We start from the raw sequence: 15,693 nt of genomic DNA on the forward strand, positions 1-15,693 counted from the left end.
AGGTTCCAGTTGAATTGAAAGTAAAAAACACAAACCAGTGTGCACTCAAACGCAGCCACCTAGTTAGGGTTGCCAACCGTCCCTTGAAAAACGGAATCGTCCCTTATTTGGAAATAAAAGTGTGCGTTCCGTATTGACCTGAAACGGGACGCAGTTTGTCCCGTATTTCTGTGAGAATCAAAAAGTCTGTAAAATGTCAATGGAATTGACTAGCGCTTTATATGGAAACTTACGGTAAATTTGATCCCAGCCTCTCTCCTGCTTTTCACCAATGAGCTGACAGACACGAGTTGACAATACAGAATCACTCTTATCTCATTGGTCGAGGGACATCTGCTCACAAGAAGATACCGATGTCATGAGCCGACGACGGTCGCTGGACGACAATAACAAAGCAGCATGGCTGATATCGATACAGACACCGACACTGGCACTGCAGATATGCCTACGGACAGCAATGTCTGTAACGTCGTTACTACTACTCCTAAAAAAAAAAGAAAAAAAAAAAAGAATGCAAAAATACAGGGGAGAATGAGAAAAGGAAAATGTCTGGGTGGAAAAGGTGCGCGACAACAGTATTGTTTACTTTTCAGACTTTATTCTTTGCACTTTTTATTACACTAAATGTGTACGAGGTCTGTCCATAAAGTATAGGTCCTTTTTATTTTTTTCAAAAACTATATGGATTTCATTCATATGTTTTTACGTCAGACATGCTTGAACCCTCGTGCGCATGCGTGAGTTTTTCCACGCCTGTCGGTGACGTCATTCGCCTGTGAGCACTCCTTGTGGGAGGAGTCGTCCAGCCCCTCGTCAGAATTCCTTTGTCTGAGAAGTTGCTGAGAGACTGGCGCTTTGTTTGATCAAAATTTTTTCTAAACCTGTGAGACACATCGAAGTGGACATGGTTCGAAAAATTAAGCTGGTTTTCAGTGAAAATTTTAACGGCTGATGAGAGATTTTGAGGTGATACTGTCGCTTTAAGGACTTCCCACGGAGCGAGACGTTGCTCAGCGCTCTCAGGCACCGTCGTCAGCCTGTTTCAAGCTGAAAACCTCCACATTTCAGGCTCTATTGATCCAGGACGTCGTGAGAGAACAGAGAAGTTTCAGAAGAAGTCGGTTTCAGCATTTTATCCGGATATTTCTCTGTTAAAGGAGATTTTTTTAATGAAAGACGTGCGGACGGGTCCGCGCGTCGGGACGCAGCCGGCGCAGTGCGGCGGCACAGGAAAAACACCTCCGTGTTGATAACCATTTGTAAAATCCAGGCAGCTTTTGATGGCTTTCAGTGGAGTGAGTATATGAGAAATTGTTTAACAGCTGGACATGTTCCAACTTGTCCTTAAGGCTTCCAATGGAGGTGTTTTTCCTGTGTGGTGTTTTTCCTGTGGCGGAGCGTCGCGGCGGCTGCGAGCTGTCTTTCATTAAAAAAAATCTCCTTTAACAGTGGAATATCCGGATAAAATGCTGAAACCGACTTCTTCTGAAACTTCTCTGTTCTCTCACGACGTCCTGGATCAATACAGCCTGAAATGTGAAGGTTTTCAGCTTGAAACAGGCTGACGACAGCGCCTGAGAGCGCTGAGCGACGTCTCGCTCCGTGGGAAGTCCTTAAAGCGACAGTATCACCTCAAAATCTCTCATCAGCCGTTAAAATTTCACTGAAAACCAGCTTAATTTTTCGAACCATGTCCACTTCGATGTGTCTCACAGGTTTAGAAAAAATTTTGATCAAACAAAGCGCCAGTCTCTCAGCAACTTCTCAGACAAAGGAATTCTGACGAGGGGCTGGACGACTCCTCCCACAAGGAGTGCTCACAGGCGAATGACGTCACCGACAGGCGTGGAAAAACTCACGCATGCGCACGAGGGTTCAAGCATGTCTGACGTAAAAACATATGAATGAAATCCATATAGTTTTTGAAAAAAATAAAAAGGACCTATACTTTATTGACAGACCTCGTAAATGTGCACTGTTACATTGTTTTGCACTGTTACATTGTTTTGGATGATGCAAATTTTCAATTGTTTTTTGTTAATTTATACAATTTTAAGTTAAGCAATAGCACTACAGAGAGATTTATTTTTAAATAATTTTTTTATTTTATGCTTTGAAGCAGGACAGAATGCTCATATTGAAATTGTGAGTGAAAATTTATTTTGCAAAAATAAATTGCTAAATAATAATTTGTTTTCCACGTGTTCATATCAGAACAAATGCATGTGTGCATCTACTTAAATTCAGGGTCAAGTCAACAGTCAAATGGTTAAAAATCGTTTCACACAGACGCTGGGAAGGGTGAAGGCAATGGTCGGTCGGCCCTGGTGGTGAGGTGTCCCTTATTTATTTTTCAGAGAGTTGGCAACCCTACCTTTAATGGCATGGTTGATGCTAGCTGTTTGCCACATTAACCCCACAGGATGGTGAAAATCAAAAAGAAAACCACGGACAAAGTTTTAGTTTACAAAAAAAGGTTGCTTCTGAACTAGCTACATGCTCACTAAGCAAGCTAGCTGGCTTCACAGACCGCTGGGCTAGCTAGCTTGGTGACTTTATAGTTAAATTACCATCCTCTACCGCTGCAGTGGTCTCGCTCAGTTGGGCCGAACCACTATTAGGATTTTTAATATTCTGTGCGCATCCGTACTCTGGCCTCATCACCAAGAAGTGATCACTACACCTAAAGTAGTCCCACAACAAACAACTAAATGCACTGCAGTACATTGCATGACTTGCCAGTGCATTATTTTGACAACGTTTTAAGTCACACAAATGGCAGAAATTTCAACTAAATCATGATTACTTACCCTCTCACTTATGCAGGCGTGTCACTTCGCGGATGTCTTCTTAATTATCTCCGGGAAACCTCAAAAGCAGTCCGGTGTCACAGACCGAATGGTCCCCCCCTAAAAATCAGTCCGCCCTGCCTTCACTGCGCATGCGTCATGAGCCGCGGTTCATGGATTATCACATCATGAACCACATGTCAGGGGGAGGTGATGGTCTAGTGGTTAAGGTGTTGGGCTTGAGTCCATAAGATCATGGGTTCAAATCCCCGCCTGACTGGAAAATCACTCAGGGCCCTTGGGCAAGGTGCTCCTGGTGTGTAGTGAGCGCCTTGTATGGCAGCACCCTGACATCGGGGTGAATGTGAGGCATAATTGTAAAGCGCTTTGAGCGTCTGATGCAGATGGAAAAGCGCTATATAAATGCAGTCCATTTACATAATTTCTGATTCAAACTGCCTCCAGTCGTCATTTATATCACCAACAGATATCTGAAGCTTTTGTACAGCAATCATTTCCACATAAGTTCAACATTATTTCATCATAAAAAATGGAGGAAACGATAAGCGCGCTGCAGCTACACAAGCTGCTTGCTGATGCGTTCACTGCACCTCGGTCATTTCAAAGCGTCACAGATTATCGCCTTGTTTCTGCTTAAAACTAACTTTAGAATGATTTAAGAGGTTTTACTTTGTCATCTGATGGTTAATAATCCCACTGATCTATTTGATTGCTTTGGGTGAAGAGACTCTCTCAGACGTGCTGCTGTGGTCCAAAATGACGCATGCGCAGTGGAGGCAGGGCGGACCGATTTTTAGGGGGAGCCGCTCGGTCTGCGACACCAGCAGCCTTCCCACAAACCCATATTTCAGCGATGACCTTGCACAGTCAGTCAGAAGCTGCGGGCAGTGTGGTTAAATTACTAGTGTGGTGTTAGCTTGAGTTGAGTGTCTCCATTGCCAACAACAAGATTTATAATGTGCTTAAAAAATACATACTCTTGTTGGCTGAGAACTTGTATGAGGGGAGCCCCTTAAAGCAGCAATTTGCGATGAATTTAGTCATTCATGGGTCTTGAAAGCTCTGTAGCATCAAATAACGTAATGCTAATGGGCTAACATTAGCATGAAAATTTGCTAGCATAACACAATTCTAGCAGTCGTCACACAATACAATGCTAATGGGCTAATGTTAGCATGAGCTGACTACATCCACTGGAAGCAACAGGATTTATAATGCACTTAAAAATATACTTATTTTTGCTTAGAAATGATTGCTGCAGGTACTTCAATTAATTTTATATGTTCTGTGGAAAAAAGACATTCTAATTCTGTTGTTTTGGAGTATTTCACTGGACCGACTAGCTAGCTAACTAACAAATGTCCACTATTTTGGACCAGGATTAGTTAAATTGCACGTCAGTGTAAATTTGTGTTCATTCAGCTAATCTGAACTGAAAACTTTGTTTTGTGTCTTCGGGCATTTAACTGGATTTAAATTCTGAATCAGCTGCCAAAAGGTGAGTGTGATGTCATCGGGTTCCGTGGCGGTTAACTTGTGTTTTGACTGTCGGCATGATTTTATTTGAAAAAAGGTTTTCCTGTCCAATGATGATGCCAATGTTTGTGCAGAATATGGAGTAGCAGGAACGGGTGCTCCCAAACATGACCTGGGCGCTAACGTGCGGTAGAATCACGGCGAGTTCTCAGTGTTTGCTGTGGCGCAGTCGTCACCTGCAGGGTTTGAGGTGATTGTACCTGGTAGAGAGTTTTCTGGCTGATTGCTGCCTTTTCAAACACGCTGATAATGAGTGAAGTGAAGCGGTGGGCCGTCCCAAGAGGCGCGTCGCCATGTCAGAGGACGCAATCATCCGTTCAATCACACCCTGAACATCCACAGCTCTCCAGCTACTCCAGGCTGCTCGGGAAGTGTGCAAATCAAACTCTCCTCGTGTCAGGACTCGAGGACCCAAAACACAGTCCTCAAGTGTTTCAAGGCCGGTTCGCCACCTCGGTTCTGCTTCAGTGTTTCACTAAATCACAGCCAAACACAAAATCCGATCTGTTGTCTGTTTGACTCAGTTTGTGGCATTTTGTTTCAGGACAGTAATGTTGGTTTTGGTTTTTGTGGTTCCTGCAGCTGGTGTACTGAGCCAGTCAGCAGCACGATCAGGATGAGAAGATGGCTGGCTGTGTGTTTCCAATGGGACCAGAGAGCTTTCAGCGCTTCACGCCGGACTCCCTGGCGGCCATCGAGCAGCGCATCACCCAGGAGGCGGCTCGACTCAACAAACAATACCAGGAGGTAGAGTGTAGTAACACAAGGCACCGTCAGGTCGAGTGTAATAACACAAGGCATTGGTAGGTAGAGTGTAATGACACAAGGCACCATCAAGTGGAGCAAAATAACACAAGGCACCATCAGGTGGAGGGTAATAACACAAGGCATTGTCAGGGCAAGCGTAATAACACAAGGCGCATCAGGCACAGTGTAATAACACAAGGAGCCATTAGGTAATGCCCCTCCCTGAGCCTGGTTCTGCTGGAGGTTTCTTCCTGTTAAAAGGGAGTTTTTCCTTCACACAAGGCATTGGTAGATAGAATGTAATGACACAGGGCACTGTCAAGTGGAGCGTAATAACAAAAGGCACCAATCAGGTAATATGTAATAATTCAAGGTGCGTCAGGCACAGTGTAATAACTCAAGGCGCATCAGGCACAGTGTAATAACACAAGGCATTGGTAGGTAGAGTGTAATGACACAAGGCACCATCAAGTGGAGCAAAATAACACAAGGCACCAATCAGGTAATATGTAATAATTCAAGGTGCGTCAGGCACAGTGTAATAACTCAAGGCGCATCAGGCACAGTGTAATAACACAAGGAGCCATTAGGTAATGCCCCTCCCTGAGCCTGGTTCTGCTGGAGGTTTCTTCCTGTTAAAAGGGAGTTTTTCCTTCCCACTGTAGCCAAGTGCTTGCTCACAGGGGGTCGTTTTGACCGTTGGGGTTTTACATAATTATTGTATGGCCTTGCCTTACAATATAAAGCGCCTTGGGGCAACTGTTTGTTGTGATTTGGCGCTATATAAAAAAATTGATTGAATTGATTGAATTGAATTGTAATAAAATGATGCATAGTTATAATATGAAGTACAAGGTAATAACATGATGCATAGTGTAATAACATGATGCACAGTGTCATAATATGAGGTACAGTGTAATAACATGATGCACAGTGTTATAATGAGGTGCAGTTTAATAACATGATACAGTGTCATAACATGATGTACACTGTAATAACATGATGCACAGTGTACAGTTTAATAACTTGATACAGTGTAATAACATGATGCACAGTGTCATAATATGAAGTACACTGTAATAACATGATACACAGTGCAATAACATGATACACAGTGTAATAACATGATGCACAGTGTCATAATATGAGGTACAGTGTAATAACATGATGCACAGTGTAATAACATGATGCACAGTGTTATAATGAGGTGCAGTTTAATAACATGATACAGAGTGTCATAACATGATGCACACTGTAATAACATGATGCACAGTGCACAGTTTAATAACATGATACAGTGTAATAACATGATGCACAGTGTCATAATATGAAGTACACTGTAATAACATGATACACAGTGCAATAACATGATGCACAGTGTTATAATATGAAGTATAGGGTAATAACATGATACACAGTGTAATAACATGATGCACAGTGTCATAATATGAGGTACAGCTTAATAACATGATGCACAGCATAACAACATGGAGCACAGTGTAATAACATGATGCACTGTTATAATATGAGGTACAGTTTAATAACATGATACAGTGTCATAACATGATCCACACTGTAATAACATGATGCACAGTGTACAGTTTAATAACATGATACAGTGTAATAACATGATACACAGTGTCATAACATGATGCACACTGTAATAACATGATGCACAGTGTTATAATATGAAGTATAGGGTAATAACATGATACACAGTGTAACAACATGGAACACAGTGTAATAACATGATACACAGTGTCATAACATGATGCACACTGTAATAACATGATGCACAGTGTAACAACATGGAGCACAGTTTAATAACATGATGCACAGTGTTATAATATGAGGTACAGTTTAATAACATGATCCACAGTGTAATAAAATGATGCACAGTGTTATAATATGAAGTACAGGATAATAACATGATGTACAGTGTAATAACATGATGCACAACGTAATAATGTAATTTTTTCTTCTTTCCATGGCTGCTCCCATTAGGGGTCACCTCAGCAGGTCAATTGTTTTCTTCTCATCCTGTCCTTTGCATCTTTCTGTCACCCCAACCACCTGCATGTCCTCCCTCAGCACATCCATAAGCCTCCTCTTTGTCATTCCCTCTTCTCCTCCTGCCTGGTGGCTCCATCGTCAGCATCCTTCTCCCTATATACCTTTGGTCCCTCCTCTGCACACGTTCAAACCATATCAGTTTCTCTTTGGCCCAAAATTGTCCTACCTGTGCTGTCCCTCTATGTTCATTCCTAATCCTGTCCATCCTCGTCACTCCCAAAGAAAATCTCCAAGTATTTAAACTAATCTACTTTCACCACCTCTACTCCTTGTAACTGCATTATTCCACTGGGTTCCCTCTCATTCACATACATGTACTGAGTCTTGCCCCTACTGACTTTCATTCCCCTGCTCTCCAGAGCATATCTCCACCTCTCCAGGCTAGACTCAACCTGCTCTCTACTCTCACTATAGATCACAGTGTCATCTGCAAACATCATACTCCTGTCTAATCTTGTCTGATCCTTGGTGTAATTCCACCTACTCCTTGAATTAATCACTTGAATTAAGTCATTTCTACTGTGCATCACACTGATGTCACGCTATCCTTGTACATGACCTGCACTACCCTCACATACTTCGCTATCACTTCACACTTCCTCAAACAATACCACAACTCTTCTCTTGGCACCCTGTCATAAGCTTTCTCTAAATCACACATGGGCATTCTAAGGCCCGCGGGCCATATCTGGCCCTTTGGCTGACTTGGACCGGCCCACAAATACCTGGAAATTAAAGAATAAAATTAGGGTTCTCCCCAGACAACGGAACAACGGTGCCACGCTGTTATACTGCCATCTAGCGCTGCTATAGTGTAGTGTCATCTCATGATGTTTTAGCAGGAGACTTGGTGGGAATCTAATGGTGCACAAACCCGCTTTTGCACAAAATTTCACATAAACAACTTCAGCTCTTTATTTAACCTGTTTACATCCAGATGACACAAACCATGACAAAATGCAAGCTTTACACAAAGCCAGATGATCAGAGGATGATCTCTACATTTTTTTGTTTCGCCTTGGCGGTACCACAGTCTGTGCGGAGTGCAGCGATCACCGGGCCATCTGGTGAGGAGGCGCACCTGCGCCAAGTGTCATGGACGCAGGTGCACAGCTGACTCAATCAACGCTGTAGGCTGTGGGATCAATCAGATCAGAAGCTAAGAATGATGGTGCAGCCTCTGTGACAGTGAACAGGGAGACTTTTATGAAGAAAGCAGCAGAACGGAATTCGAAATTCTTCAAGTATCGAGACACACTGAGATTTTGGGGCTGGATAGCGGCATGCATTATTTTCATTCTTCTATGTTTTAAAGAACATGTTGCACTGAAATCAGAACATTTCCGAGTGTTTCCAACAGTGCTTCTTAGAGGTAAACATCTCAAAGCGCACTTGAATGAAATGCTGCTAATGTTAAAAATGGAACCACAGATTAATTACAAAGTTTATATAAGTGTGATGTCGTGTTATGATGATGCATTTTTTGAAGTGATAACTGTTCATTTTGGTGCAGTCACAGAAAAAAGAGCAGCTGCTTTCCACTGTGCAAAAACGTAGCGTGCGTGCACACTGCGCGAGTGCGGTGCGTGCTGCTCCATTACAGAACAGTCTCACGTCAAGACAGACACTCAAAGTAAAATAAAGATAAACCCCACCAGCTCCACTGAGAAGAACAAAAAAACCTGAACAGTCATCCACTTGTGATTTCCAAAGTCCATTCCACCAAAAAACAGCATCATGCAGACTTTCCGCATGCACGCTCACGGCGGGGCTAAAATATTGTCCAGCACTGTCACCAGACGTTAGAATCCAAAATCTAACAGAGTCTGAAAAAATGATGAGTTTTGGGGTGAAGTGTGTCCCCTCCTGTCTCTCTGTACAGCCTCTGTAAAGCCAAACCTTCACTTCTGAATGAAAGCTCAGAAGCTTCGTTATCAAAGCAGTGTTCGTTTCACTGTCTGTCAGCCACCGGGATGTTTCTGCTTTTCCTAAAATGTGCACCACATGCTGAGAAATGCTGATAAATGCAGAGTAAAATGCAGAGTAATAAGACATTTTCCAGAAATGCACCTGCTGACTTAGGGAGGAAAGCTGGACCTTTTGTTTTTCTATTTTTATTTTATTTTTTGACAATATAGAAAAATATCAGAGTCTGAATCACAAGGATAAGGTGAGATTTTAACACTCTAAAGTGATTGAATGCCCCCAGCCTGGTGATATTGTGTCTTGGGAATTCAGACTTTTCAATTTGAAAATTACAGTATGCAGGAAAATATGTAAAAAGTCTGGAATCTCCCACATTTTAAATAGTTTTTCTGTACATTCTTTATTCTTTCAAATAGGTTTATTGCACATTCATAACATACAGTGTGTCAATGAAACACAAACACTTTAGATTAATTTCACTTATCAACAATTCAGCACAGAATCAGACCAGAAACAGAACTGCAACCCCAATTCCAGTGAAGCTGGGACGTTGTGCAAAATGTAAATAAAAACAGAATACAATGATTTGCAAATCCTCTTCAACCTATATTCAATTGAATACACCACAAAGACAAGATATTTAATGTTCAAACTGATAAACTTTATTGTTTTTGTGCAAATATTTGCTCATTTTGAAATGGATGCCTGCAACATGTATCAAAAAAGTTGGGACGGTGGAGCAAAACACTGGGAAAGTTGATGAATGTTCAAAGAACACCTAATTGGAAACAGGTGAGTGTCATGATTGGATATAAAAGGAGCATTTCCAAAAATCTCAGCCGTTGAGAAGCAAAGATGGGGTGAGGATCATCACTTTATGAACAACTGTGTGAAAAAATAGTCCAGCAGTTTAAGAACATGTCTCTCAACATTCAATTGCAAGGACTTTAGGGATTCCATCATCTATAGTCCATACTATAATCAGAAGATTCAGAGAATCTTGAGAACTTTCTACACGTAAGCAGCAAGGCCGAAAACCAACATTGAATGCCCGTGACCTTCGATCCCTCAGGTGGCACCGCATTAAAAACGACATCATTGTGTAAAGGATCTTATCGTATGGGCTCAGGAACACTTCAGAAAACCATTGTCAGTTAACACAGTTCATCGCTACATCTACAAGTGCAAGTTAAAACTCTACCATGCAAAGCGAAAGCCAAACATCAACAACATCCAGAAACGCCGCCCCCTTCTCTGTGCCTGAGCTCATTTGAAATGGACAGATGGAAAGTGGAAAAGTGTGCTGTGGTCTGATGAGTCCACATTTTGAATTGTTTTTGGAAATCATGGACGTTGTGTCCTCTGGACAAAAGAGGAAAAAGACCATCCAGATTGTTACCAGCGCAAAGTTCAAAAGCCAGCATCTGTGATGGTATGGGGGTGTGTTAGTGCCCATGGCATGGGCAACTTACACATCTGTGATGGCACCATCAATGCTGAAAGGTACATACAGGTTTTGGAGCAACACATGCTGCCATCCAAGCAATGTCTTTTTCAGGGACGTCCCTGCTTATTTCAGCAACACAGTGCCAAGCCACATTCTGCACGTGTTACAACAGCATGGCTTCATAGTAAAAGAGTGCGGGTACTAGACTGGCCTGCCTGCAGTCCAGACCTGTCACCCATTGAAAATGTGTGGCGCATTATGAAGCGCAAAATACCACAACTGAGACCCCGGACTGTTGAACCATTAAAGTCGTACATCAAGCAAGAATGGGAAAGAATTCCACCTACAAAGCTTCAACAATTATTGTTGAAGTAATGGTAAATAATGGTAAACATACCACTGTCCCAGCTTTTTGAAACGTGTTGCAGGCATCCATTTCAAAATGAGCAAATATTTGCACAAAAACAATTTTTTGTGGTGTATTCAATTGATTATAGATTGAAGAGGATTTGCAAATCATTGTATTCTGTTTTAATTTACATTTACAAAACGTCCCAACTTCATTGGAATTGGAATTGTAAAGATTTTCATTTTTGTCTTAGGGGTACAGCTCTCGATTTACCGATCGATCTACGTTCCGACCCTCACCTATGGTCAGAGATTTGGCTCATGACCGAAAGAACAAGATCGCGAGTACAAGTGGCCGAGATGAGTTTCCTCCGCAGGGTGGCTGGGCACTCCCTTACATATAGGGTGAGGAGCTCCGTCATTCGGGAGGAGTTCAGAGTCGAGCCGCTGCTCCTCCATGTCGAAAGGAGCCAACTGAGGTGGCTCGGGCATCTTTTCCGGATGCCCCCTGGACGCCTCGCTGGAGAGGTGTTCCGGGCATGTCCCATTAGGAGGAGGTCCCGGGGAAGACCCAGATCACGCTGGAGGGACTACGTCTCTCAGCTGGCTTGGGAACGCCTCGGGGTTCCCCCGAAGGAGCTGGGGGAGGTGTGTGTGGATTGGGAGGTCTGGGCAGCTTTGCTTGAGCTGCTGCCCCCGCAACCCGACCTAGGATAAGCGGAAGAAAATGGATAGATGGATGGATGGATGGGCTTCTGGACACAAGGTTGGATAGGACCCCGAGTGGAAGCATTGTGCGCGGTGATAGTTCCTATCAGCACCACTATACTAAAAATTTCTAATCATAACATCGTACAGTTTATCACAACAATGCTATTTACTGCTTTTTATATAGGAAGAAAATTATTGTGCAGACTTAAGTTTAGCCTTTTGGCTCGGCCCTCCACAATATTTTCTGTTTCTCATTTGGCCCTTTGCAAAAAGTAATTGCCCACCCCTGCCCTCAATCCACAAACACAAAATGTAATTCCTTCTGGCCTTCTCTATACTTCATCAGTATTCTCAAAGCAAACATTGCATCTGTAGTGCTCTTTCTTGGCACAAAATGATGTTGCTGATCACAGATCTGCACCTATTTTCTAAGCCTAGCTTCTACTACTCTTTCCAATAACTTCATGCTGTGGCTGACCAACATGCCTCTGTAGTTACTACTACTCTGCACTTGCCTTGTTCTTAAAAATAGGAACAGCACACTTCATCTCCAGTCCTCAGACATCTTCTCACTTTCCAAGATTTTATTAAACTATCTTCATAGAAATGCCACTGCCATCTTTCTGAAACATTTCTATGGCTCCACTGGAATGTCATCTGGACCACCTCTTCATCCTTTTCATACCGTCCTCACGTCAGCCTTACTTATTCCTTGTACTTCCTGATTTACTCTCTCCATATCGTTCACCTTGTTCTTTCTCATTTTTTTCATTCATCAGCTCCTCACAATATTCCCTCCACCTTCAACGCACTGTCCTTCATCGTTGGCACCTTTCCGTCAGTATCTTTTACCACTCTAACCTACTGCACATCCTTTCCAGCTCTGTCCCTTTGTCCGGCCAATCGGTACGAGTCCTTTTCTCCTTCGTGACAGGCTGGAATGGCTGGACACAAATGCAGGGCTCACACAGACAGCTCTGGTTGCAGACGGGTTTTAATGTGAGAAGCAGTGGTCGGTACACGGGAAGGCAGTCTAAAACACACAGCAGCAGTACAATGATCATCAGGCTTAATCGTGGTCGAAGCAGGCAGGCAGGAGGTTGAGAACACACAAAAGCAGGCAGGACTAGAAAACACGAACTCAAGAGCTGGAAAGAAGGCACAGGGCGCATCAATCTGGCGAGGAACAGACACAAGCAGTGAGCATATATACTCCTGGGAGCTAATCAGGGAATCCAGGACAGGTGTGCATGGAGAGGGCCGGAAACAGGGCATGGCCAGAGACAGAGTGCAAGAAAGCAGCAGATACACCTCCCAACAACAAAAGGAACACAAGGAAAAGCATACATGAACAAAGAGGAAAAAGGCAAAGCTAAGCAGAAACAATACAGAAAACCAAACCCCCCGTCAGACCCTGACACTTCGTTACTATTCATCTTCTTGTACAGCTTGCTATATTCTGTAGCTTTTGCCACTTCTTTCTCTTTACGTCACATCTCCTTGTACTCCTGTCTACTTTCTTCATCTCTCCCAATTCTTTTTCACCAACCTCTTTCTCCTTATACTTTCCTGGACATCTTTGTTCCAACACCAAGTCTCCTTGTCTTGCTTCCACTGTCCATATGTCTCACCCAGTACCTTCCTAGCTGTCTCTCTTACCACATGTGCATAACTTTTCCAGTTGTCCAAAATTGCTTCCCTTCCATCCAGTGCCTCTCTGACCTGCTCACTGAATTTCACACAACAGTTTTCTTCCTTCAGCTTCCACCATTTGATCCACTGTTGAGCTCTCACTCTCTTCTTTTTCTTCACCTCTAAACTTGTCCTACAATCCACCATCCTGTGCTGTCTAGCTACACTCTCTCCTGCCACCACCTTACAGTCTCTACAGTCCATCTCTTACATAGAATGTAGTCCACCTGTGTGCACCTTCATCCACTCTTATATGTCACCCTGTGCTCCTCCCTTTTCTTAAAGTAGATGTTCACAGCAGCCATTTCCATCCTTTCCACAAAATCAACTACCATCTGTCCTTCCACATTCCTGTCAATTGATACCATATCTACCCATTACTTCCTCATCACCTCTGTTCCTTTTACCAACATGCCCATTGAAGTCCGCTCCTATCACTACTCTTTCATGCTTGGGTTCACTCTCCACCACCTCATCTAACACACTCCAGAAATCTTCTTTCTCCTTCATCTCACAGTCTACCTGTGGGGCATATGCACTGATGATATTCAACATCAACCCTTCAGTTTCCAACTTCATACTCATCACCCTGTCAGACACTCACTTAACCTCCAACACACTCTTCACACACTCTTCCTTTAAAATGACCCCAGCACCATTTCTTTTCCTGTCCTCACCGTGATACAACTTGACGCCACCTCTGATGCTCCTGTCTGATTTCCTTTTCACTTAGTGTAATAACATGATGCACAGTGTAAGAAAATGAGGTACAGTGTAATACAGTATATACACAAACAGAAGACACTGTTATTAGAATAATTTTTGAGGGCCAGATTTTTGACCTGTGGTGATGTTTTGTCAGGACCTGGGTGATGTGGAGCTCCCCCGGCCCCGGTCTGATCTGGAAGCTGGAAAACAGCTGCCGCGCATCTTTGCTGACATCCCGTCTCATCTGGTGGGCGTTCCTTTGGAAGACATCGATCCGTACTACTTCAAAAATCAGAGGGTGCGTGGTGCGAACGCGCCAAGGCTGCAACATTTTACAGGACTGTGTTCCATACCATTTTTAAAAAGTCCTACTTACTCTGTCTGGGTGTAACGGCTAAATGAAACAAATTATTCCATGAGGCAGAAAATAAATATCAAATATATCATTCCAAAATAAAGGATTTTTTTTGGCTTTTGTTGTCTTAAAAAAGAAACCACAATGGTCATTAATCTTAAACTGCAGCCTCTGTTTGTTGACACCTTTTCTTTCTTTTCATTTTATAATTGATTTAAAATATAATGAATGTGCTTTATGTTTCTTCTGCAGACCTTCATAGTCCTGAACAAAGGGAAGGCCATCTTCCGTTTCAGTGCCACATCAGCTCTTTACCTCTTCGACCCGTTCCATCCCATCCGCAGAATTGCCATCAAAATTTTGGTCCATTCATATCCTTCAACGCGTAACCTGATACTGTGTGTAATACGCATGTAACTACCATGTTATTATCATCTGTATACAGCTGGGAGGGGGTCAGAGGATGAACCAAGATTACAAAGTAAACCTTTACCTGCATCACGCAGCTTATATTTATAATAAGGTGATCGCCGGCCACTCGTCCTAAGCTTCACTAAAAGACCCAGAATTTAGATAAAGTTGAGGCCATGGCATGCTCCGTTTACTAATAAAATTAATTAAAAGAGTAAAAAGCATAGTAAGATACTATACCAGTATGCTAGTCATATGAAAGGGAAAATAAGTGCGTCTTAAGTCTGGACTTGAAAGTCTCCACAGAATCAGACTGTTTTATTGATGCAGGGAGATCATTCCACAGAACAGGGGCACGATAAGAGAAAGCTCTGTGACCCACAGACTTCTTATTCACCCTAGGGACACAAAGTAGTCCTGCACCCTGAGAACGCAGAGCTCAGGCTGGTACGTAAGGTTTAATTAGGTCAGCTAGGTAGGGAGGTGCCAGTCTGAACAATTTTATGGGTTAGTAGCAGAACCTTAAAATCTGATCTCACTGGGACAGGAAGCCAGTGAAGAGACGCCAAAATGGGTGTAATGTGGTCAAACTTTCTGCTTCGTGTCAAAAGTCTGGCTGGGCATTTTTAACCAGTTGGAGAGCCCTAATGCTGGACTGCGGTAAACCAGAAAATAGAATATTCCAGTAGTCCAATCTAGAAGAGACAGACACGTGGATCAGGGTCTCAGCATCAGTCACAGAGACGATGGGACGAATCTTCATCATCAGACAGGATGGGATGAATATTTTGCAGGTGGAAGAAAGCAGTCCTCATAATAACTCTAATGCGGAGGTCAAAGGCCAACATAGGATCAAAAATTACCCCAAGGTTCCTCACTTTGTCAGTGTGATGTATGACACACAAGCCTAGGCTAAGCATTAGCTGGTC

At 42.9% G+C, this 15,693-nt stretch overlaps 1 protein-coding gene across 1 annotated transcript in view; it reads left to right on the forward strand.

Annotated features, from left to right (window-relative positions):
• The first annotated feature begins 4,931 nt into the window (after nucleotides 1-4,931).
• Nucleotides 4,932-15,693, forward strand: part of LOC117524748 (sodium channel protein type 4 subunit alpha B-like) — a 295,022-nt gene continuing 284,260 nt past the window's right edge. The window contains exons 1-3 of the mRNA XM_034186600.1: nucleotides 4,932-5,093; nucleotides 14,153-14,296; nucleotides 14,606-14,724. Of these exons, the coding sequence (XP_034042491.1) occupies nucleotides 4,971-5,093; nucleotides 14,153-14,296; nucleotides 14,606-14,724 (386 nt within the window). The 5' untranslated portion in view covers nucleotides 4,932-4,970. The remainder of the gene's footprint in view (nucleotides 5,094-14,152; nucleotides 14,297-14,605; nucleotides 14,725-15,693) is intronic.

The sequence above is a fragment of the Thalassophryne amazonica genome, chromosome 1 (genome assembly GCF_902500255.1).
Source record: "Thalassophryne amazonica chromosome 1, fThaAma1.1, whole genome shotgun sequence".
NCBI lineage: Eukaryota > Metazoa > Chordata > Actinopteri > Batrachoidiformes > Batrachoididae > Thalassophryne > Thalassophryne amazonica.